The 27,746-nt window shown below is 35.1% G+C and overlaps 1 protein-coding gene across 1 annotated transcript in view; it reads left to right on the top strand.

Moving 5' to 3' along the window:
• Window positions 1-27,746, top strand: part of LOC111502818 (uncharacterized) — a 151,864-nt gene that overhangs the window by 58,034 nt on the left and 66,084 nt on the right. Inside the window, 1 exon segment of the mRNA XM_074169642.1 lies at window positions 20,565-20,761. Coding sequence (XP_074025743.1) covers window positions 20,565-20,761 — 197 coding nt within the window.

Here is a 27,746-nt window from a genome sequence, read left to right as displayed (position 1 = left end):
ACTCAGATAATCTATTTGTTCCTGAACAATTTATTAATAAATGGCACTAAAAATGTTTTGTTTCACTTACCGAATCTCTGTTAGGAATCACACGTTGGAAGGTAAAACCTCGTTAGTCCTTAGTCGTTTCTAGATATCATTTTGGATCGAATGAGTTGGTTATCAGTTGGTTATCAATATCAGATGAGTTCAATAATTCAACGCCAATCATTTATTCACGATATTGAATTTATGAATAATCTGAATATTTCCAAAAACTGTGAATTCTTGAAGACTAATTTATTGCAGTCGAAGTAATGAAGGCAAAACTTATTTATAAGATGAAAAATTTATTATTGTAACTGGCAATATCAATATATTCCACAAAAGCTCTTTCTGTATTATTTTATCAACAATTGGTTAGTTTCAAACAACGTAATAGATGAAAACATTGAAAATATCAATGAGTATATCAATAGTAACGGTGAGAAATCAGGTTTGTTCTTTGTGGGACAGTTGAGTGGCTTAGCTTAGTACCACTGATGATACCTTGGCATGTCAAAACATTGTTGTCTGGTGTTAGATCATCAAATGTATCAATGATTTTATTACAAAAAAATGAATTCTCCCGCACAATCCCATTTTCTGACATAACTTTAGGGGTCAGGTTTCAGAAATTGTTTTCGTTATGATATTAGCACGTTGAAATTGGGTTGGTACTTTCTCATGTGTTATCGTTCTCCAGTGAAAAACTCTCTGACAAAAAATATCTATTTTAATTTTAATTATTTTATTTTGCATTTTTAATTGGTAATTTTCAGAAATACTCGTTTTAGGCAGGTGGTACAATCAACTCCTTTTCCTGACGAAAAAGTGACGAGATCAATCATAAAAAAGCATTTTTGCAATAAACTTGGCGAGAGAGCAAAATTCTAGGAAATTGTTTTTGAAAACATTGCAAATTATCCTTGTTCGTTTTATTGAAACATATTAACATGTTATCAGTTGCAACAGTAGAAATATTAGCACGAAGCTGATAAAATCTATTTGATGAGGATTGTGGCAGTTCAGTTTCATTTCATTCTTGTTTACCCATGTCTTGGGTTATTGTTCGTTCACTTTTCATTTCGAAGAAAGCGCGGTAGTCGTGAAGTGTGACAGTTCGATGTAGACTGTGAAACCGATATTTCCTTTGTAGGATATTTATAGGACTTTCAATTCATAATGTTTCGTGGAAGCATGTTGTCTTACAGAAGATTGTAAGTGTTTTTATTATACATAAAACATCATTTATAATGAAATATCAGCTTTATAGTAAATTAGAAGTCAGTGGGCATGGAAGCTACCAGAAATTTCGAAAATTATTCTTTGAATTTGATAAAACTATCCTCTTCAATATTATGATACTAAAACTGCACTTGTATCCTCCGTTATCTGCATCCCCCGTCATGTTTGTCTGTCTGGACACGATAAACTAAGAAACTAAAGAATGGATTTTCATACGGTTTTCACTAATGGAAAAAGTGATTCATGAGGAAGGTTTATGTGTTAATTTCATTCATAATCAAAACAATTCATCATATAGGTAGTGTTCTCATGTCACAGGTATACAACACATTCGCATTTGTTCAAGTCATCTTAGTCAAAATTAGGTGAGTATTTCGGAATTTTAGATACCCAGCTATAAACTCGTATAAACTTGTATTCTGATATCCTAAAAGTTATATACGATTTTTTGCACATTTTTTGCAAATACCTCGTTTCCTATGGGTTTTTTGCTGTTTATATTCATTATTAATATTGTAGAGGAATATACGTCCTACAACTTTTGTTTAAAAAATTTTTTCAGACGTTGAATCGTGTTCAAGGTGGAGAGCGCGCGGTTATAGCATCATTCAAGGTCAACCGGTAGTCCTGCTCAATATTACTACCAAACAGGCCAAATATGATGAAGATGATATAGATCTAACCCCACTTCAGCGAGACGCTATGACACCAGCCAGACACCCAGTCAAGTAGTGTCAGCTAGGTGGTGAGCCAATCAGACGTAGTGTCCAGCTAACCTGCTCTTTTGTGGCTACCTAGGCGGAGGAGAGATGGAGATGACATCGAACTGATCCGTTTCAAAGATAACGAACGTAGCCAAGCAGCCAGTGACGTCATCACAGCATTCAGGTTCTCTTTCAGCTCGCCAGAGTGTACCAAATTGTCACGCATCGACCTCAAACTGCCACCCAGCTCGTCAGCTATTCAGAGCGCACGCTTCTGCATCTCAGAACATCGTGGCGGGAGATTTGAATTTTCTGTGGCCATGAATAAATTCAGGCAGACAACCAGTCGTATCCCACGAGACAGACCATCCAGTCACGTGGCGCGCTTATATCTGCCCATCCTTTTGCTCAACACATTTTTGTTTCATGTCGTCATAAAAAAGTTATCGTTGAAGAATTGAATGCAGGTCGTTGGTGTGATAGACTTGATCGTTAGTCTTGACACCACCGTTAGATATTGAAAGTAATTGCGAACTGTTTATAGTGCTTTGGTCATTTGGACGCAAAGGTAATGTTGAAACAAAACTACATTCTTCCAAAAGCTTTGATAAGTATCCTCGCTCGAAAAAAATATTTTTTTTCTGCTGCTATATTACTTATGCGTTTTTTATAAAAGAAATAAACGGTTATCAAATTATTTGGGAAACTGCCGAATTTGGATCAACTTGCAGCAGCATTTGAAAAAGGATTAATTGAGAATGAAGTTCAAATCTTGTTGGCAGTCTATAATGCTTCAAAATTTGTGGACAGTATCGATCATCTTCGTTATGCACAATACGTCAAGTCTACAAAACTGAATAAACCTGTGCACTTATCAAATATTCCACCAGCAAGTGCAGCGGCTCACCAACATTTCAATCGTGTTTATTATCAAGTTCAAACTTGGTTAAGGCTTGATTTGAAACACCAGGAATGGGGTTGGACAATGGTTCCAATCCTGGAACCCATCACGAAAATTTCAGCACCTGCTCCAGAGGAATTGCTCAGCACAATATTCTGTGACTGCAAGAGTGGTTGTGGTTCGCGATGTGGATGCAGGAAATCGGGGTTGCAGTGCTCTTCAGCTTGTGGTCAGAGTAATGGGCAAACTTGTCTCATTGCTTTACTATATCAGAGCGATGTCCTGAAGATGTAAGACTTGAAGACAAACGTGATTGAAGACGATAAAGAAGAAGACTATGATGTGTTTTTGACGGGGACTACTGGATGACTTTGAATGATGCTTTAACAACGCGCTTCCGCCTTCTATCTGGAAAACGATCTAACGTATAATTCACAATATTGATATCGAATACAAATAAAAAAAACTTAGAAGATATTTGCAAAAATGTGCAAAAAAAACAATTTTTTTGTGTCATTTGACCTTACATTTTATTAGACGCGTATATTCTATCATATATAAGTTTTACGACAACTTTAAGGATGTCAAAATACAAGTTTATACGGGTTTATAGCTGAGAATCTCAAATTCCGAGGTGAACTTACTAAGATGGCTGGACTATTGCACAGCTGACTATACCCATTTTAATCGACATATTTCATACACAGTATGAGAGCCCTTCACACCATATAATTTGAATTGATAATTTCCTAGGAGTTATCATAATCATAAATCAGTCAAGCAGGTGTGTCATTAGTTTTGTGCTCCTGATTTATTTGGCTTTTTTTATAGTTAAAGTTGGTCATTTTTTCTTATTTTTTTTCCATCCATTGAGTAATCTTAGTTAGTGTGTGGAATAGTAAAAATTAATTGAAATTTCAATCTGCAAAGTGTCATAAATTGCAGTTGTTTGGTGTAATACACTAATTCAAGGAGACTGACCACTTTTTGTTGGCTGTAAAAAAAAGCACCTTATCTCCAAAGCAAAAAAAGAGGTAAATTCCTCACATAGAAATTCTACCAGGGCCGCACTAAGGATAAATTGCCATTAGGATGTCTGATATGTGTATAAAATGCAATCAAGATCTCGGAGATAAATATGATGTATGTGACAGTTATCACTGTGCGCAACATCCGTCAGAACAATGCACAGGGTTAAGCTCATCGGAACTTCGAGCTGTAGTCTTGACGAAAAGAACATTGACGTACTTCTGTCAGGAATGCCGAGTTTCCTTCAGGAATGTGCCGGCACTATTAAGAGAAATGAAATGTTTCAAAACAGAAGTTACCTCTTTAAGAAGTGAGATGAATATCCTCAAAACAGAAGTTAAATCACTAATAACTGAAAAGATGGCTTTGAAAACTGAAATAAATGATCTTAGAAATGAAGTGAAGCAGATAAAGGTAAATGAAGTTAGTGAAACTACTCCAACTGAAAGTATCATTATGGAACTACTAGAACGCCAAAGAAGGGAAGCTAATATCATGGTAGCTAATGTTAGAGAGGCGCAGGCAACAACACCTTTGCAAAGAAAAGAAGAAGATGCAAATATAGTTAAGGAAATACTAAAGAAAGTCAGTATCAATGTTAATCTTGACAACATTACAATATTTAGAGTTGGAAAAGTTATACCAAATAAAAATAGATTAATAAAAGTAGTATATATATATATATATATATATATATATATATATATATATATATATATATATATATGTGTTTATATATCCATATAGATATGTTATTTTGTTTATTTGTTTATATTGCATTTATATTGTATATAACCAATGTTTTTTAGGAAATGCGACTTTCAAAGGTTTTTATATTTATGATAGGTCTCTAGATATTTTTATCAATCTACTAGCTTATATTCTGATTTCATGCACTTGACTATGTTTCTTTCTCAAAATTTTCACCAAAGCTTTGTCAATAAGAGATTTTCTTTGGACAATAAAACATATTTATTATTATTATTATAAACATTTTCTTCCTTATTATATCAACTACAATAACTAAATGAGAAAAGTCATGTTCACATAATTTAATGTTCATATGAAAGTAGTTTTTTCGAAAGGGCTTTTTCTTTCTGTTTGTATCTAAAAGAAATTGCTATGCATGATTCACACATCTTTATAAATAACGTCATTGCTTTCTTTATTCAGTTCTACATATTTTTTTGTATAAAGATGTAGAAGTTAAATGCCGAACAATTTTTTACCCAAAAACTAGTCTGTCCTGAAAAAATGTGCGTCTTTCAAATAAGTTGTTTCAGTTCCTATAATAAATACATTGCAGATATAACTTTTTCTGTAAATACTCTCCAGCTCCTTCCTTGATCTTGCCTACATCCCACGATAAAAAATATCTAAATAACTCTGCACTTTCACCGACACACCTTGATCATGCAGATTGCTGCAACTGAGAGAGAATGCATGTTTCGTTTCTGTTCATGGAACTGGTGGGAACTTCCACCATATGTTTCTATACTCGACTCTTTGTGCTGTAAGATCATTAACCCTTGTTTCTGATTCATTCCTACCAGGCGGACGTTTTTCAATCAACAATTAATTGCATTCAGTCGCATTCATTTCAAACGTCTAACCTTATATGGCAAAGTGAAAAAGAAATACTGTTTTGTACTTTTTTATATTTTTTACAATTCTGTTTGCACTTTCAGGGAGTGATTCGGTGTATGTATGTGTGGAGGGGAATATTCCTCAATTGTTTACGAACGGTTTTATCACGCAAAGTGAACATATTGAACAATATGAATGTAAATATTCGAGATGTAAATTGAAATCTTCAAAAACAGTTTACTTTTCACATATGTATAGGTATTTGAAAACCAATAAAAGTGTGATGGTATAGTCGAAATATGCTTCAACTGTCGTTTATGATAAAGTGAACTCTATACTGAAGATTTTTGATAAACATGTCTCAAACAAAAGTATGTTTACAACTATCTCTGTAAATAGTAATAAGTGTCGCAGCTAGTATATATAATACTTTATCAGTTCCATCATATTTTTGTATCCCAAACGGGTCCCTGTAAATAGTAATAAGTGTCGCAGCTAGTATAGGAGGTCTATAATACTTTACCAGATCCATCATATTTTTGTATCCCAAACGGGTCCCAAACAAGTCCCAAACAAAATATTTTATGAGCTTTCAGGTAGTTTCATACCTGCAGTGGCGTGCGTATTCAATGAAAAATACTCGTTGAACATAATAACTGTTTCTTCATTTTTATGCACTCGGCCTGAAGACTCGTGGTTCAATCATGCTGGTTACTCTCATGGTATTGCTAAATAACAAAGTTTTCGTTAAACAATGGAAATTTATTGATAACATTTTGAGGTCTTGTGATATGACTTTCTTCACGTGTAGTACGGGGGCATACTTGAAGACTGGCTGTATATCAAATTATCTAAAAAAATTGTTTAGACCAGTCACAATTCACCTACATTGTAGGTTAATGGACACCTGTTAGAAAATAACTACTCCCCTGGCTAATACCACGTTGGATTGTATCGGGCAGGTGTTAGTGCAGGATTCTTCACAGCTACCGGAATCGATTTTCAATTATTGGAACGGGCACACTTGCAGACCGGTTTTGGGCTATTTGGCTTCTCGACAGTGTTCAAATAGCCCGTAACCGGTTTTCCGGCTATTTGGTTGGCCTACCTTGCACTGACGAGAGGTCAAATAACCCGAAACTGGTCTTCAAGTGGGCCCGTTCTAGTAATTGAAAATCGATTCCAGCGGTTGTATCGCTAACAGCATAACCAGGAATTGCGTCTGTAAAGAATCCTGCACTGAAACCTGTCGGATATAATACAACGCCTTTGTGGTATTAGCCAGGGAAGTAGTTGTTTTCTGAGTCTCAATACACCTTCAGTGTAGGTGAGTTGAGACTGGCTTGAACGAATTCTGTAGAAAAATCTGTTTTTCGGTTAACCAGCTGTCGCCCCCTTACGAACGACAACTATCAGAAGTCGAAACTTGTGCAAGCTAAAGACTAACGAGGTCTTACCTTTCAACGTGTGATTCCTAATTGTTCATTTAGATAATTTGGATTTCATTAGTTCGGACTTTCATTGTCTTATATTATATGAAATGATTTGAAATCCCTGAAAGAACTAATGAAAAAGAAGAATTAAAAAAAATAGCCAGAAATAACCATTATATTAAGAAAAAAACCCTGAGATGAAAAAACAGTGAAATGAAATACAATTAAAATAGACCAATTGAACAAAAAATTGAAAATTAAGAGATTCCAAATCAAGTTGCTTCACGACGTTTCGATTGATAGTATCGTCTTCGGGTGATGACTGGGCTGATTCCTCCGAGAGATGACTATTTATGGATCATTTGAGTACTTTCACTTATCTCCGCTTTCCTTTTTCCGCTTCACCGGTTTAGTGGGAAATGACCTTTTCGCGAGAGGTGGTCATTTTCTGCTTGAATATGGGTTTCCATATGTTGAGTAATCTACGCTAGCTTGGCGGTTTTTGTAAAACCCTTTTATAGTGAAAATCATACAATAAACGTATTGATTAGTTTTTTAATATGGATTTTCATCAAGAATCGGACAATTCTATTCAATTATTGGCTGAATACATTGTTGGACAACATTTATGCGGCTTCTTTGAATTCCCTCCTAAACCAATGTTCCTCCCTGTGGACGATGTCAGCTTGAGACCACCCGATGTTATGTTGATGGGTCCAAACAAGCTCTGATATTCCTGATTTGCTAGTTTTCCCTCGCTGTGTTTGTTTGTTGTGCTCGGCAATGCGAACTTTCAATGGCCTCTTAATTTCATCGATATAGGAGTTTTCTCACTAACAGGGTATCCGGTAAATGCAATTCTTGGAATCGCAGTCCGCGATTCCAACAATTGCCTGGTTTTCGTGAGACTGCTATAGATAGTATTTCCGGATCTGAAGCAGGTTGTGATGTTGTACTTGAACCCAATTCTTCTTATCCTTTCCGATAATATTCTGATGTAGGGAAGTGCAAACACTGGTTTTGTTGGTTTCTCTTCTATGCGAGGCTCCTGCTGTCTTTCAGCCAAAATCTGTTTCACCATCGCTTTGGAGTAGCATTCTGCTGAAGATCATTTTTGATGATGCCTAGTTTCTTCTCGAGACCTTCTTTCGCATTACAGAGCCCGAAAGCATGGTCTACTAGAGTCTTGATGATTCCTCTTCTAATCGATTGTTGGTGGTTGGATTCGTGATTCAGGTACCGTCCCGTTTGAATGAGTTTCCCACTTAGTGTCGGTCCTCTTCAGCAATACGTCAATCACCTTCAAATAAACATAGATGATTTGGTTCATCATTTGCGATTGAGAGTGATTTTCTGATTTGTTTTTTCCACCTGACATTCAATTCCATTTAAGTTTTTTACAATTTCTTTCTGTTTATCACTGGAGCCTTTATTTTTTTTTCAAAGCTCCCATTATTAATTCGAGGATCGGGGTAACAGAAAAAAAATTTATCATTAGTTTTACAGAGAAGAAAAATAAAGAAGCCTTTTTGATTCAAACACTAAGTATAATTTAATACATTGATGGATGTAGCCGTTACTCCGTGGTTGGAAATCATAATGAAGGAAAGAGAATTGAAACTTTCTATGTTTTTTACCAATATAGAAAGGTTCAATTCTCTTTTCTTCGAGTATAATTTACTAATAACAACACTAATCGAGACACATTTGCTTTATCATCAATTCATATTCTTCAGGTAATAATAAAGTACCTACCTATTTGAAGCACTATTAGATCGAATCGAATCGTGACGTCATTCTATTTTCCAGCAAAAATTGAAAATATCTCAGGTATGCTATGAAGGTATGTGGTACATTTAAAAGTGATGGATATTCAAAGGTAGAAACAATTTTGATAATTAAATTTTAAAAATGCATATTTTTGTTACACACCGTATACATAGGTATAACATTGACTGTTGAAATAAATAGTACATTTATCACTCTTAAACTGACTCAGTTCTGAACGCCTACGGAACAGCAACTTGAAAATTATTTGAAACTCCACCGCCCAAGGAAACAGACTAATAATGTTCTCTGATGTTATGTTATTTTCTATTACTCCTATATTATGGAATTTGATGGTGATAAAAATATAGTATAAATAAGTCATTTTCAAAACTATCATAGTTACGCATATTAAAAATAAATTATTAACTATGGTTTTAATAATATTCAAAATAGAGGTTATACTAAATGCATTATTCCAATTGCATAGTAGTTTCGATTACTTTTCTGACGTTGGCCACTTTCTTTGTATTTTTGAGCACTTGTAACTTGTCTGCATCAATAAATTAATATTTTATCATATGATAATTTTATCAATTCATCAGAAAACAATGCAACAAAGCCTACAACACCAACGTCCTCGAATACCAACTGAACCATGACTAATAGTCTACCTACCTTTTATAGAAACTACCTGAGACTTTTGAACCATTGTTCTTGAACAATAAAAATGTCCACCAGGCAAACATTTTTGCTGATATAGTCATTTTTTATAATATTCTCGGGTAGATGGCCGGCATTTCTTTGTGAAGCAGTGATTTCGTTGAGGTTAGTGATCTAATAAAAAAATAAGATTCATAATTATTTAGAACAAATATTTTTATCTAATGCAGTAGTATGTCGCCCCAGTAAGTAAAAATCATATGGAAATTAATTTTATTCATAATTTTCGGATGAATGTAAGTTTAGTTTGAATGAAGAGGTGAATCGGCAAAATTGGCGATATCGGAGTGATACGAATTCTCATTTATACCGTCATGTTCATACCCAACGACCTCAAAAACAATGTTTGAGCAGGAATTTTAGGTGACCACATCATAGGACCTTTTTTATCGATGATAATTTGACTAGTGATAAATATTTGGATATGTTGGAGAATTGAATAATACCGTGCATCAATAGAACAATTGAGGAGGATATAAATTTATTCTAAAACGAAATAGTTTCTCAACAGGATGGTGCACCTCATTATGCAGCTCCAGTGCGACAATTTTTGGATGATCATTTTCTTGGTCGCTGGATTGGCAGAAGAGTTCCTACAGAATGGCTACCAAGGTCTCCGGATCTCACTCCTGTAGATTTCTTCCTATGGGGTCATTTGAAGTCTGAAGTGTATGAGATAGAATCAACAACATTGGAAGATTTTAGAGAGAATATCATGAGGCATTGCAGAAAAATAACTTCCGAGATTTTCAACCATGTGAGGGCGGCAATGGAAGCTCTTTTGTACCATTGTATGGAAGTTGGTGGAGTCGTTTTTGAACATTTACTATAAAAATTTTTTTCTCTCCATTGTCCAGTCATCAGATTTAGATTCAAGAATTGATAAAAAATCTCTTTTCACACGTTTTATATTAGCTTCACCTGTATGTATGTATGTATGCTTGTTTGTATGTATGTTTGTTTGTAACTCTCAAGCTCGGGATCTGTATTGACAGAATTATCGGCATTACTGCTTGATCTATTCGCGTGCAGATGGCGCTGTACGTAACCTTCTTATATTTCTTGATCTATTCGCTGGCAGATGGCGCTGTATGTAATCTCCTTGATAGGTCGTTCAAAAGAAAATCAAAATATTAAATATAGTTAAAGAACTGAAAAACACGCTTTTATAGCATATGAAATTGAAAGTAAAAAATAAATATAGTTTGAAAAAACTAAAAAACGCGCTTTTAAAGAAGATCGAACTGAAAAGTTATAAATATTTTGTTTGAATAAGCTTAAAACAATAACAATCGAAAAATACTAGTATTATTGTGACAAAAGCGTGGGCGCTTTGTGCCTTAATTTTTGTATGTCTAGCGCCCAGGCTTTTCTCAGTATTTTTCGATCGTTATTGTTTTGAGCTTATTTAAAACAAATTATTGTTAACTTTTATTTATTTATTTTTTACGATGTTCTTTAAAAGCGTGTTTTTTAGTTTTTTTTTAAACTATATTTATTCTGATTTATTGATTCCATATTTGTCTGTAGAAGGAATATCACAAAATGTGGCCTCCTGTATAATTGTTGACCTGGTTTTTTATTTTTCCTGCAAATCATTGTTCCAAAAGTTATTCGAGGTGGCTCGTTTTCAACTCAAATAATTTGTAGCTCCCGAACCATAAGCTTCAGACCATATGTTTTATACTTTGTTGAAATCTGCTCATCATGGATCATCTGATAATGCAAAACAATTGATCCATTAAAAAAAATCTGACATGCTCTGGGAGTGCGATAGGGAAAGTTAGATCGAATGTGAATATGTCAAAATGTGTCCCCCTGTATACTATTGTTGAGGTGTTTTTTCACTCAAATAATTTGTAGCTCCCGAACCATAAGCTTCAGACCATATATGTTTTTAACAAGTAAAAAAAATTGTGACATGCTCTGGGGATGCGAGAGGGGAAGTAACATCAAATATGAACATATCAAAATGTGTCCCCCTGTATGCTATGGTTGACGTGTTTTTTTATTTTTCCTGAAAATCATTGTACCAACAGTTATTCAGGGTGGCTCGTTTTAAATGGAATGCACTGTACAAAAACATTGTGCTTGCATTCATTCCTCTCAAATTCCTCACCTACTATATGTCCCACTTTTTCAGTGACTGCTAATTGAAGATAAGAACTCTTTCTATCAGTCAGTTCAACCACTAATACTTCCTGTATTACCTCTTTCAATAGGTGCCGAACTCTACAGAGAGGAAGCTTTCGTGAATCATGCCGTGACCTTAATACCGTTACAATGTTCCGTGCCAGTCGTTTGCCGATTTTACTGGAGGTCAACGATTTAGATTTTGTTTCATCATAGCGATGGTTAGTTCCAGATGTTTTTTGACCTTTGCAAAGAGTGAAAGTTAATCATTTTCAGTACCTACCATTTACAGGTCAATGTTGTTGAGATAAGGTGTAAATGAACGTGAAAAAAGTTCACTTCACTTCTTCTATGAACATTTCTCGGCCCATTTTCTTCCACATGATTTTCAGTACGATGGTGGTTTCTTTAATTAAGTGTATTTATTTACTAACAAGTCCTGTACAGGTCATATTGGCGTAAAATATCTAATTCATAGCACATGAATGCCTTTATTATTGGTTTATTCACATTATATTCTATTGAGTATTGAGGGGTTCATCTTTTCAATCAGGTTTGACAAACTTATCCACCAGAGAAGAATGAATAACTCTAGAATGAGAACATTGAATTTATGGGGTTTGTATTGATGCTGATGATAAGTACGACTCATACATATAATGCAAAACTCATGTTTACTTTCAGTATGAAACAAGGGATTTACGCTAGATTATATTCATTTGCAAAAGCCATCTCGGGAAGTAAAACCATTTTCTACCCTTAACATTATCTCCATGTCATCCCCCGTACCTTGGATCGACTTTTGACCTGATTTTTCAGATATGAGCACAATATAATCTATCTTCAAGCATAATATAATCGATCTTCTCTAGCGATTTTTATGTCGATAACAAGTTTTTTTCTTTCTTGCTTTTCCAACATTCTGCATCGACTATTTATACTCAGAAATATTGACATTCAATCAAACACTCAACAGACTAATCGATGCAGCTAGCAGAATTGTGTGCATTAAATGAACCTTTTCCTGAAGTACGAAAAATCACTCGCTAGCAGCGCTAGTAGTTCGGTAGGGACAAACACTGACTTATCCTCATATAAACATATAATTAAAAAAAAATGTTTTTAACACAAGAAGATGTTCCTGGAGCAAAACTAAAATTTGCAACTGTAAAGGATAACAATGTTATAACATTAAAACGTTGGTTTGCATGCCGTAATTTAAAAGTAACTGGAAAAAAAGTTAATTAATAGACAGGTTAGTATACAGACTCTAGTAAAAGAGTAGCAGTAGATTCAAACTGTAATAAAAAAAATTTAAAATAATTATGAATTTCAGATTTATTTCCGAGTGAAATATGAATCAAATATAGATGGTAATGAAATAAATTTAATTACATATAATAAATGAATATAGTTTAATGAACGATTGAGGTTATATCTCATTCTAGTCAATAGTAATTAACTGTGAAAAGTTTACCATTCATTTCATGTTTGGAGCATATATATGAATATTTATTTATTTTTTGCACTGTTAAATCCACTATTCTCGAAGCATGTATCCATTGAGGTTACATCTAACCTCATTAATATGAGGTTTTATAAATGGTATAAAAAACACGTTTTCTTCCGGATATCGATTATCCGACGTAAAATTCGCAAAACAGCAATGCTTTGTTGGCATTATACTAGCACAAAATAATTTTTATATTAGATTTATATTTTTAAATAATAAATTAATATTACGTAAATAACACTGTTTTACATGTGAATAGTTTTTGTTTGTCCCTACTACTAGTGCTGCCTCTCGTGACACGTTCGCTGTACTATTCTCAGGAAAAAGGCTCATTGTATAGGGTCTTTCATTACGCTCTTCCTATCTTCAAATTTAAATTAATCAAAGTGTGTGTGAGATATCATCAAGATTTTTTCATTCGTTTGAAAGACCTATTGATGCCATTATGTGTGGAATGTAATATAGTTCAAATGTCTGCCACGGCTTTGAGGACCGCTGTAGTTTATGGCTTATTCACATACACCTGCGACTTAAGAAAGCCCCACAAGAAAAAGTCTTACGGGGTCAAATCGCTCGTTCTCGGTGGCCAGTTCACATCACCTCCACGTGAGATGACCATGCTCTCAAATCGCTCGTGCAGAATATCCATTGCAGCATGACCTGTGTGGCACGTAGCGCCGTCCTGTTGAAACCACATTTCGATAGTGTCCAGATCATCCAGTTCAGGCCAGAAGAAGTTGGTAGTCATCGACTTATAGTGCTCGCCGTTGACAGTAATGGCCTGGCCAAAGTAGTTCTCAAAGAAATATATGGACCGATGGTCCACCAGCCCAAAATCCACACCAAGCAATGAGTTTTTCGGGATGCATTGGACGCTCTTGGATCTTATGAGGATTGGTTTCGTCCCAAATTTGACAATTTTGTTTGTTCAAGTACCCATTCATCCAGAAATGGGCCTCATCGCTGAAGATGATTTTTCAATTGAAAATTATGGTCAGTTGCCAACTGCTCCAGAGCCCATTTAGCGAATATACGTCGTTGTCTATGGTCGTTCGTCTTCAGTTCCTGAGTCAGTTGAATTTTGTACGGGTGCAGGCCCAAGTCAAAACGCAAAATTCCTCAAGTTATAGTCTGCGAATAGCCGAAGATATACATTGACAACTGATGTCTATATGAAAATGTTCCGTCATCAGCAAAACAAAATTTTTGGAATCCTTTTGGTGATGTATTATGGAAAAAGTATTAGAGACAATATAGATTCTTGGAAAACACCAGCGTTGATGTTAAAGATGGCCGAGAAAGAACCCTGAATGGTTGTATGGAACGTTCTTTGGGAAAGTTAGAGAGCTACGAACGAAGATGATATGACAATACATATAATCAAAGTTTGAATAGTAAATCGTCATGCTAGACACGGTCAAATGCCTTGGAAATAGCACGCGATACTCCGTGTTTCTTGATTGCATTGTTTCATAGTTGGTGATGTTATCAGTAATTGACTCACAAAACAAATGCAGTTTGAGGAACTTTAGGAATGTGATTTTTTAAACTAGACAATTAATCTGAAAGGGACACTGATGTAACCTGATTTCTATAGGTTCAATTGTTCAAATAGTCAAGCAATATATTCTCAAAAGATTGCAAAAGTTGAGCAAATCTACCTATATTTTCCTTTATATAGACAAAAATTTTTCTGGTTCAGCTGTTCAGAAATCATATTCAGGAAAGTACCCATTTCAATTTGATTCATTTTCAAGTAATCGGAATAATGAAGCTGCTGAAATTTTTAGTTCAGGGGTTTAATAATGATTTCTGAAAACATAATATGTCTGTTTTTTTGTTATTATCATTTTTCTGAATTGATGACCCTGAGCCGGAAAATTCATAAAGTCCTATCTGCAGTCATACTTTTTATAGACGCTTTTACTAGTGATAATCATCCAGAATAGTAATAGAACTAGTCACTGTTCTTGACCTAGTTCTAATAACACTTTCTATGTAAATCATGTCGAACCCAATGAAGTGAATAATAGAAATGCAAATTGTTTGAAAAAAACTTTTTTCAATTTAAGAAAATATTTCTCTCATACACAGATACTAGTACTATGTTGGTGTATCGCTGCTGTTCCAATGTTTTAACAGAATCAGAATCAAGGCGTGCGCGGCGTTATAGATCAGTGTTTTCAAAAAATTGTTCTACAGCGCCATCTAGCGGCGAGTTACAGAAAAATTGTTAGTGTCTAAAAACCATCACTATGAAAAATTACTTATACATGTCAAGTTTCATCACGATCGGTTCAGCGATGTAGAAGTTTATCACTTACCAACCAACCAACCAACAAATATCCATTTTTATATATAGATTCTACCTACTAATTCCTTCGTTAATCCCTTCGTGTCTGTGTCAACGTCTTTCAGGAACCTGTGTACGTATTTATATTTTATGTCGAAATTATTCACTTCACCCTTCAACTCGGAAAGCCGCCCTAAATAGTCCTGAAGATGAAACAATAAAGTTTCGAAACGTCGACAATTTAGAAAATGTTTTTTTCCCAACATTTTGACCGAATTCCCGCCAACTTGACAATCAGAATCATATTCAATGGTCGCCATCCTATTCAAATTCTACCTACTCTTCGATTCATTGTTTCCGTTTCATATGCATCCCTTCATCTTCATTTACTTATAACTGTTCTTCATCGAAAAACTAAAAAGTAATATCCCTCTAAATTTCTGAAAATTTGAATGAATGTACAGTTCTGGAAGATAGTCCAGGATGATAGGAATCGTGCTAGGAATCGCACGTTAAAAGGTGAGACCTCGTTCATCCTTAGCTCGCACAAGTTTCGACTTTTGAAGGTTGTCGTTCATAGGGGAGCGACAGCTGGTTAACAGAGAAACAGTTACAAACTGAATTCGACGATATTTCCTAGTTCTTGCACAATACAGATGATCTTGGTGGTACTGTGTGCAATTTGAATGAGTTATCAGGAAGCTGAAACACATGTATACTCAGATTTATTCATACATGTGTAGACCTAAAAGTGTTAATTAATAACCACATTAAAAATACGGTTCAAAAACGGTAATTCCGATAATTTGGAACACATGAAGACATCTATAAAGTACTAATATTTTTTGAGTAGGAATTGGTTTTTCAAAGTTTTTCAAAATATAACTGAGACACTGCTTTGTTTTTTGATTTTGACAGTATGCATATTGATTCAATACGAACGTCGATAATCTCAACGAAAGTTCATTATAAATGATATTGGAGAATGTTATTCTCAACATCAATGTGTTTTATCTCCGCTAAAACGAATGAAGATTCTTGAAATGAATCAACTGAGTAATTTAATCATGAGTAAAGTTGTATTCTATTGTTGTCTCAAGTCGAATATCATCATCATGCAATGAGATCTGATATTCTTTATTCGGTGTACTCCTGTTGGCGTTCTGGGTTATAGCAACTTTGTTGTCTTTATATATCTTCTTGGTAATTGAAAAGTTCCTACATATTTTTCTTCACCTCTTCAGGTCTTGAGTTCACCAAGAAAGGTTTTACCTTGTCTTTTCATACAAGGTGAAACCAAATCCTTGAAAACCTTTACGAAGAAGCCAAGTCTCAGTGAAATTATGAATATTTTCCAGTACAGCAGGTAATAAATAATACGTTCAACAACTTGAAACACATTGGCAGTCTTCGATATAACTGATGCACCATCATGTACTTCTATCGGACTTCAGTATCCTCTCAAAGTTTAATACCAGATTCAGAAAAGTATCACTTTTCCATACTTTGCTCTCCCATCATTATCCAAGTTTGTCTTGTACAGTGAGTGCAGGTACATCTCGTGCCTCAACCTCGAAAGAAACTGTGATAATGCAGTGGTGGATGACGACAAGTATGAGGTACAATTCGAGCCAGTGGATCCACTGTACAAGGTGTCCCATATAAAACTCCGCGAAAATGAATATCCATATTTCGTGAAAGCAGATAATTTTGGTGTCAAAGGGTCCTCTTATTTACGTAGAGATCCAGCAATAGGCGTCATCCATTAGGACTTCGCGACACAAAATTGAACAGACAATGGAATCATAACTGATGGATTCATTTTATTAAACTTCATTTTGACTTATTCATGGTCCTCTCTTTATAATATGCAATAAAATTGCCTTTTTTCATCATGAGGTTGAGTGGAAGAACAACTCAGTGGCACTTGTGCTAATTGAGTTGAACTTCGCCTTTTGTTATGTCAGCAACTAGCTCTCTAATTTATTTAAATATTTGTATGTAACTACAGCTGGGTAAAAATAAAGACGATTATTATTATTCAAGGAAAACTACAAGTGTGCCATATGGCTGAATTCAGAATTAAATGCAGAATCCAAAAAACGAATCGGAAAATCTAGGTTACCATTTAAAAAAATTGGCGTCGATGTCGCGAAGCCCTAATGGATGACGCCTATTGCTGGATCTCTTCGCGAATAAGAGGACCCTTTGACATCAAAATCATCTGCCTTCACGAAATATGGATATTCTCTCCCAGTTTTCAGATATTTGCCCGCGGAGTTTTATATGGGACACCCTGTATTGACCTAAGAAATTGGAAGATATGTTTCTTGTAGCATGAATGTTTCAGTATAACATCTGGAGGATGTAATAGGTTTCCAGAAGTAGCTTCAGACTGGGTTGAGTTTTTGACTCGATGTGTTGAGAAACAAGTATGTTGTCGAGACTTTATTGGCTCTCATTCAGGAACTCTGTGATATAGAAAAAAAAATCTTCAATAAGTGATGTTGAAGTGAAACCTGCAAACATTTATTTTGCTCTTTATACATTACTTGGTAGCTAGGATGTTCAACAAATATTTGCATACTATGAACCTTGCCCTTGTAGATTGCGTTCTGAAATTCCATAATTAACAGCGCCTAAATGCCAAGACATGTGATTAAAATTTCGTGTTGATTTTGGATTGCCTGTTGTTTCAAGGAATAAATCAGCTTATTTTTGTTTGAAAAAGATTTACTGAAACGACCAACGAAAACTTTATCGCTATCGTTAAACCTCCAAGAAACATGCAATTATGTTAGTTGTACATTACGTAAGTATGAATATTTTAGCAACTATAAGAAAGTTGGCGTTTATTTTTTTCAACTTGAGTCTTTTTTGGTGATTGACAATGTGTTATGATTATCAAATGTGACATTATCGCATTCTCGGGTGGTGTATAGACGCTTGGCTAATAAGCAAGTCAGAATGAAGTACATCGAGTAAAGAAAGATACAAATATTAGGTGAACTGTTATTGATCAGAAACATATAGAACGAAAGTAATAAGTATCCCTCAATATTCAATATGTTGATTAAAAAAATTTGAATTCAGAGAGTAAGGATCTTCGTTAATCCGCGAATGTTGAAAAGCCAAACGTTTCAGGTGTTAGTACTATTTGTGTAATTCGAGAAGATTTATAACCTGAAAGACAATATGACGGAAAGTAGGGGTCTGGCAAGGGCATCAGCAGGATTGTATATAGGGGAGCAGACAAAGAAAATCCTAGATTATGTTGTTTTGATCGTTGTTTTCAACGATATATGAGTTTCATATGAGCAGTGGAGGCAACAATTAAAAAATATATAAAAATCCGTAATAGTTTTATTACTTAACAATCAGTCTACGAGATTCTTCACAAAATCTTTTCGAAACTTCTCGTACAATTTCACTTTTTTTTTCTTCGACAACTTTCCGGTGAGCGCTCAGCATACATAAACCGTTTGAACGGTTTTCGGTCATCGTAGACCGCAACCACGTTTTTACACGTCGCAAGGTCGAAAAATATTTTACTATATTGCTCGTTGGATACCGCTGTGCCAACGAAATAATGATAGTTTTTCTTGTAGCCGGGAAGAAGGTGTCCGCTTCCTATAACACATCTGTAAAGTCTAATATTTTAGATCTTCACTTTGTTTACTTTTATTTTTCCACAATTCATACCATAAATCCGCTTCATGTTCAAAATGAGGAAGATCGTAGTACTGGCAGATTTTTTTTAAATCAACCAGTTTCATTTTTAACATTGAACTGAGATGTGGTAACACTGAAGTAAAAGGTGGTAAATGTTCGTTAAAAAACGCTATTCGAGTGCGGATATCAGTGAATCCGAATGAGGAATGACAAATGATCACTTCCAAAAATTGCAGGCACTCTCGGCTGGGTGATTAGACCTATGTTGTTGGCGACGTGTAGTTCGCGGGATTTGCAAATCAGTTTTTTTAAGAACAGGAAATATCTTAAGGACTGTGCGAAAGTAGCGATTCACCTTGGATTTGAATCGATAGAGATTGAATCCATTTAGAATCACACGTGTTAAGAATCACACGTTAAAAGGTGGGACCTCGTTAGTCCTTAGCTCGCACAAGTTCCTCAACTTCTGAGAATTGTCGTTTGTATGGGGGCGACAGCTGATTAACGAAAAAACTGATTTTAAACAAAAAAACGTTCTCAGGAAGTTTATTCCACATTAGCGTGGTTCTCTAAATGAAAGAGTCCTTGAACAGTGAAGTTCGAGCAGCCACAGTCCGTCTCGTAATTTTGTATGTACTTGGTGGAATCAAATGTGCCAAATCACTTGAACACTTCCCGTGAAAGCATCTATAGAAGAGAAACAAATATCCAACCTTTATTCGATGTTCCAGACTATCAAGGTTGCAAGTGATGTTCGCGTCTGCAAACAGGCGGATGGCTCTTTTCTGGATGGAATCCAGCAGCAGCTGATGAAGCTGATGAAGCTTCATAAAGCATCAAAAGATGCTGAGGTGTGTATAGTTTTCTGGTTCGGAAAAGTGTTCCGCAGTTTTGAGAAGCAGCCTTTGCAATTCCAGCGACATGATTGTGCCATGACATATTGGTGTCAATTTCAACTCTCAACAAACTTATCGAAGCAGAAAGTGGAATTGTCTGTCCTGACATTGTTATATCCGGTTAGGATACATTTATCTTTTTGGAGAAAACCGATGCCTGGGTTTCTGTGCCATTGAATTGAACCTGGTTACTTTCACCCCAAATTCGAAATCACTTTTAGATCCTCCAATGACTGTTCCAATGGCAGCTGCTATTTTATGTGAAATGTTCGAAATATTCTGACTTTCCCTGTCTGCTTCACCGCGATGATCTATAATAACGGAAATAATTTTCTTGATATGAACCGTACATGTGTACAAAGCAATAATCTTCGATTATAATGCATTGGCAGCATGTTCCAATATACCTGAATATTTGGCTAATAACGCAACGCATACAATGGATACTGATTTAGTGTGGTACAGTTCTGGCGTGTGGGAGAAACGTTTTTCTTGCATTTGTCTATGTAATTTGAACACAAAATCATATTTCTGTTTGGAATGGCAATGTCGTTTTGTTGTGTCAAAACTCAATATTTTTTTATTCCAAATGTTAAAAAAACCTGCTCCTTTGAGAAAAATGACTCACTTATTGTTTTTTGTTGCAGGCCTAAGGAAGTGTCGGCAAAATCGGGGGTTTCTGTGAGAGGCGGCAAACTTCGGTGTCCGGCCCCCATTTCTCGCTTGCGCGTTGAGAAAATCGAGGGTGGTCTAATGGTGGCCGGTGTCGTTGTTGCTGCAAATTGCCAAATCATTCTGCCCATTTTTGGGTTCCTGTTTCTCCTAGTTGGCTGTGTTCTTACCGGTGAGTTACAATGAATATTTATACTGGTTGGATGGAAGAGCAATTTCTGCCTTGATTCGTCATGCGCAGACGTTGAATTCTGCCATTTGTTAGGTTAGATTAGTATTCCTTGTACTGAGTAACCTTTCAATAAAAGCATTTATTATTATTATTATTATTATTAAGTACGTCCCTACTTCTAGAGTACAATAAGTATAAAATTATATATTAATTACATTTGTATTTGTATATTCAAAACATAGAGAGAATACAGTGAGAATAGAATGATTTTTGTGTTCCAGTAAAAATACATTCTAAATTCAAAGTTATTTGTCTGTTTCTGAAATGAGATCTGAAAAAGTCTGCTTTATACATAACAATACTATTCAAAAACATAGTAACTTATTTTAAGTCACGAATATCAAAAATATTTGAGTCGTTTGATATTCGAACCCATAGTTCTCATTTTCGTAAGGGAAGTAGTTATTGCTGGTATACTCCATTGGTTCACTTAGAGACAAAAGAGATCAAGTGTTGCATCCATGACCCGGCCAATATCACTGATGAGATATACGGCGGATCGAAACATCGCTGTCTAGCTTAGAATCATGGATGCAACGGTTGGCTCTGGTGTCATATATATACACATATACACATACACATTCAGTCAGTTATCAAGTTTTTTAACCAAATTCATCCACAAGAGGCGGTAAAATTCACAATCTACAATGATACTACAACGTACTTGACTTCCAAACGATTTAATTGAGAAAACTGAATTTAATCTATTGAATTTCATCATGTCAGTGGTACGAAACCAATAATTACCCTGACTCTTTCTAGAGATGTTTTCCGTGTTCGTATCCTGGACTATTTCGAAAACAACTCAAGTACCTGCAAAATATATATTGTAACAAACCAAATTCAACCTAATAAAATAATGCAAAAATACGTTGGCAATAACCCTATTTACGAACAAGATGGATAGATTCTCATTAGTTCGGACTTACATTGTCTAATATTATATAAAATGATTTGAAATCACTAAAATAACCAATACAAACAAAAAATTAAAAAGAATAGGTGAAAATAACAATTATATTAAGCGAAAAAACCCTGAAATGAAATTACAGTGAAATAAAATACAAGCAAAAAGTAGATCGATTAAACAAAAAAAAAATTAAGAGATTCCTAACCAAGTTACTTGACGACATTTCGATTATTAGTATCCACAATCGTCTTCAGTCATTACCCGAAGACAATTGTGGATACTAACAATTGAAACGTCGCGTCGTGAAGTAACTTGGCTTTGAATTTTTCAATTTTTTATTTGATTGTTCTTTTTTTTACTTGTATTTTATTCCACTGTAATTCCATTTCAGGGTTTTTTTTTTGCTTAATATAATTGTTATTTTCAGCTATTCTTTTTAATTCTTTATTTGTATTGGTTCTTTTAGGAATTTCAAATCATTTTATATAATGTAAGATAATGGAAGTGTCCAAACTAATGAAATTAATTATGAAACATTGTCAATCACCTTCAAACATTGATAGATTGGTTTCCTTACTGAGGTTTATATTGAATCAGTATACCACGCAAATAACCCATCGTGATACTGCTTTGATCATCGATTTCTGGGTTATTCACAAGTACATATATGGATTGTAGAGAACATATGTGGTGTTCGCCGAAGAAAGGTACATTGTGTCATAAAAAGAGTTTTGACTTAACTATGGTTTCAGAAACTTGAAAGCATGAAACGTGAGATTCGTAAAACTTGCAAAAAATGTTCTACATTTTTAGTTCTACATTTCTAGTTAGTTATCTTATGTTTAGAACCATTCACTGAATAAAAGAACACGTACGGGTACGACAGATTCTTCAAGTTTTACAACGCTGATGCGTCGTAAAACTTGAAGTTGTGTATCATTCACATCTTCCTCAAACCGAACATACACCGTTTCACAATTTTCTGATGTAATATTCAAAGTTCGAGTTCATTTGAATGAAATAGAATTCATGAAAATTAATAATTCACGATTAAATTCTCACGAAAACTACGAAACGGAAAAAAACATTTGTGATGGTAAGATAGAAAATCCAGAAATGAGAAGCGGTTACTTCAGAAAAGGTTACTTCAGTCAGCTGTATTGTAACACAATCACAGTCTCGACAACTTAAGCTACCGCCACACTACAACGAGAATAAACATCGCAGATTGAAGGAATGACGTCACAGATACTCAAACCAATTATATCAAAACCTTAGCCCCCACCGAAGGCGTGTACATAATGGAAACACTGCTAAACTCTAAATGCTTTTTTCTGGTAAACTTATTTTCGTACAATACATTGATTAATGTAGTGACCGTTATAGAAGTTGGTCTAAATACTGACGAACAGTCAAGGTATAATACGGTGAAACACTGTCCCGTTTTGAAACATTGATTTTGTTCAACATTTTCTATGGGTCATTGCATTCACTTAAAATATTGACACAGTTAAGATAAGATAAGATAATTTATTGATCTTTCAGATGTATACAAATAAGATAGGTCACATATACACACATAGAGTATTACCAAACAATGAATATTATACTTTTTCGCCGTTTATTTGTGTTTCTTTGGTTAAGACAGCTATATACTCTTCAGTAGAGTAAACACAATTAGTATTCAATATATATTTCAGATACTTTTTGAACAAGTATTGATTTAACTTTTTGACATGGGGAGGTAGAATATTGTATAAGTTGACATCGATAGAGTTTCTGCTTGACTTTTTCAGTCTGAATCTACTGGTCCTCAACAAATCACATCCTCTAGTCTGATGATCGTGGAAATCGCAATTTCTGTTTAATGTTAATTCATTTTTATGAATGCCTATCAAAATTTGATACAGATAAATAGAAGATACTGTAATTATTTTCATCGAAATAGTTTCTCAGTGATGAGTTTTGTCTTCACTCTCAACACATTCAAAGATAAACACAATTGACTAATTCAAATCGAACCACAAATAGACAAATTTTTATCTGCAATCGAAAATTCAACCTTGTGTTCGTGACAATACCTATTATTCATTTCCCTTTCACGATAGCATGTTCTTGAAAAAAAGTCGTCCATCCCTTGCGCCAGCAAATTATATATTCTGACATTTCCAAGACCGCAAACAAGGAAAATATCTGACATCCTGTTGTAAACTAAGTTCTATTTTCAGCAACAAAACAGGGGTTTCGAATATGACATCGAAAATGAAAATTAACATAAAAATTCATAAGTGGGTTGAGGTTTTCATTTGGTGATTTTTAATTAGATGTATCCGCAGAGACGTTCATCCATCATTAAGACTTTTGATTACTCAAGAAATAATATGTTGACTATTTAGCTAAGCAACTGCACAAATAATATCATTTCTTTGATATAGAAAACACTTGACAATATCCGTTTTCAAAGCAGCTGTCAAATTTGCAATTTCGGAGTTTTTTTGAGTTCTGGTGATGTAATGAAACCTGTAGATGATCACTGAATCCTTTTCACATTCTCAAGTAAAGTTTCAGTGATGAAATAAAGTTTAATAGTAATTCAGGGTATAATGCGAATTCTATCTATCTGGTTTTTTTATACACGTTTGTTCATCAAAAAAGTGATGAACGTGCCAAGACTGAAATAGAAGTTGGTTTGATTATTACATTTGTCATACAAGCGTAATTTTTATTCAAAAGTGTTCTATTTTCCCACAATATTACCATGGTGAAGTGAGGAAACAGTGGTTAAATTCTTTATTCAATAAAAGGAGCTATATTCTGAAAATTGACAAGAATAGGTTTTTTGGTATTAAATATTCTTAAGTATTCTCGAGATAATATATTTTATATACAATGTTAATGTGTAAACACATTCATAAAAATTATAAATGTGGAAATGAAGTGTTACATTTACAAAAGCAAACCAATACTGAAGGTTGAAGACACGATTCTGTTCAAAAATCTGTTTTTCCGTTAACCAGTTGTCGCACCCTTTCGAACGACAACTCTCAGAAGTCGAAACTTGTGTGAGATAAGGACTAAGGAGGTGTTACCTTTTAAAGTGTGATTCCTAACACAATTGGTCTCTTTAAAAAGGGGGTAGAATCTAGGAAGAAGTCCAGAACTAGTAGGTTTTCCTCGATATTCTTGAAATTGGACTGAAAAATCCGTAACCAGTCTAGTGGACATCAAGTTAATGTTGCTCAGAAATTATGAACAACAAACTTCACCACATCGAAGTTTGTGGAGGAATGTTAGGTAAATCGTTACGTCTAATATCGATCTAGTATCGAACTATAATTTCTCAATTGCTGCATGTGTTTTTGAAACATACAAACCAAGAATCCAATATATTGCTTTGCTGACGACAGCACATTTATCTCGTCATTCCATTTGGATTCCAGGACATCAGCCGCGGATGCACATCTTCATTGGAAGCAGGAGGTTGCATGTCTTACTGAGGATCTAGAAATGATATCGAATTGAAGTGAAACTAACAAAATTCTATTCAATGCCACAAAAACCCAGCCATCGGTTTTCTCCAAAAAGATAAATGTCTCCGAACCGGATATAATAATGTCAGGACATACAATACAATGGCTGCTTTGATAAATTCATCGCTGGAATTGCAAAGGCTGCTTCTGAAAAGCTTGGAACACTGAGGTGGTCCTTTTCACCAGGCAAAGAAGTTCATCGGCCAGCAATGTCGGAGGACAGTGGGACGCGCATGGGATCTTTCACCCCGTGTGGTCACCTGGATCTACACTGCAATGATAAAACCTATTTTAACGTACGGAGCCATTGCATGGGGACCGAAAGTTCTACAAGCAACGGCCATCCAAAAATTATATCAAATACAGCGATTGGCTTATTTAAACATAACAGTAGCCATGAGCACAACACCAACCGCGGCAATGGAATAAATTACTGGTCTGACCCTTCTGGATCTGTGCGTTGAGGAGGTTGCGTTAATGGCCATGTTACGATTGCGCACGGCTGGTGTAAACCTCGAAGTAGGAATGGGTCAATTGAGGCTGAGCCTATGGCGATTAGCGCTTACTGCGCAACCTCTGATGCAGGCAACCAGTGATGATGCAATTGAACCCAGGTTTGTGTTTAATAAATCCTATAAAATACAAACAAAACAGAACACAAGAGTCAGATGCTACAAATGCAACACGCATATATACAGACGTCTCAAAAACCAAAGAAGGCTCAGGATGTGGAGTATACTCCACATCACTAAGCCCAAGGATTAAATGGGGAATGGAAAAAAATACCAGCGTGGTATAAAATATAACAATCTGCACTGAACAGACGTGTTACCGCAGGGCTGGAACTAGAGTGCCGCCAAGATTTAACCAAAGCCTGGGTAGATAATAACATTATCCTGAGGTGGATTAAAGGCCACGACAGGAGTAAAGGTAATCACTTTCTGCTTGGATAAGTTTGTCGCTGGAATTACAAAGGCTGCTTCTCAAAAGCTTGGAACACTGTTCCTAACCAGAAAACTGTACACACCTCAGCAACTTCCACCTAACCAACCAACTTTCAACCTTCTTTGGAGTATTGTTCTCCTTTATGAAGTTTCGCCTCTAAGCATACCCTGAAGCTGCTGGGTTCCATCCAAAAAAAAACCTGCCTGATTGGAGACACGGACATCACTTGCAACCTTGATAGTCTGAAACATCGAAGAAAGGTGGGAGATTTGTCTTTCTTCTAAACATACTTTCACGGGAAGAGTTCGAGTGACTTGGCACATTTGATTCCACCACGAGCGGTACATGTCAGAAATACTCGAGGGACTGTGGCTGCTCATCGTTTTGAGATTCAACTCAGTTAACCTACCTTGAACATCACTGTCTGAGAACTCTTTCATTTGGAGAACTGCGTTTATGTGGAATAAACTCCTCGAGAACATTTTTCCGAATGAATTCAATCTCCAGCGATTCAACTCCATTGTGAAAATGTCGAAAATTTACGCCAACCGATATGCCGACATCCTCAGAAACTCCTTAAATAGTGATTCGTCTATTTTCCATAACAATTTTCTTCACTTTCTCAACATTTCCATCGGTTGTTGATGTGCTGGTGCGTCCAGGGGGGGCGTCGTACACATCTTCTCGATCTCTGTGAAAAGAGTGTACAACTTATAAATATTTTTCTGACTCAGAGTATAGTCAACGTATGTCACTGTCAACATTCCAAGTTCTTTCGAGGTTCAATTCCATTTTTTACACAAAATTTGATGCAAATTCTTTGATCCATTTTTTCGTTAGCAGAAAATCGCCGAGCACGGAAAACACTTTTGTTGCTTCTCACCAACAAACTAAACATGCTAATTAGCTGAAACTATGCACATATGTTTGAGATGAGTGTATAACATAAAAACTCGCTAATCGAATATACTTAGTCCGCGAAATTTGAACATTCACGTTATTTTTTTAACAGTCCACGTATACCTACTAGGAACTCTTCCGTTAGGTCGAATAAAAAAGAAATTGCATTTTTAATGAACTAATTTGTATCTCTTAACAAAACAAGGTATTATTGAATTCAAACATAAAAGTTATGCATCTCTTTAATATTGTCTTCAATCATTTGAAATTCATTTCAATAAATAAAATATAACCTTGAAAAAATTGTTATAAAACTCGTGATTTCAGATCACGATACTATCTATAAAGTTCATAGATAGCGTCAGAAAGTTTACTCAATTCGTTATTGTGATGAGGAATTAATGGTTTTACTTTTGTTCTGGTTAAGATAAGACACGGTAAGATAAAACAGTCTAATGGCTTTGTTGATCACAGTTGCGGTATATACCTGCTGAACAACGATATTGGTGACCAAGCCGACAATCTTATCATAACAACAATTATGAGTAACCAAATTATCATACAAAAACAGCGGAAAAAGTAACATAAGACGTTCACTATCCCTCTGCATGTCTACTTCGTATAAACTTTCGAATTTCGT

This window comes from Leptinotarsa decemlineata, unplaced genomic scaffold (genome assembly GCF_025532065.1).
Source record: "Leptinotarsa decemlineata unplaced genomic scaffold, Ldec_3_MD MMD2_P_RNA_scaffold_5, whole genome shotgun sequence".
Lineage (NCBI taxonomy): Eukaryota > Metazoa > Arthropoda > Insecta > Coleoptera > Chrysomelidae > Leptinotarsa > Leptinotarsa decemlineata.
This window is presented reverse-complemented; position numbering and strand designations above follow the sequence as displayed.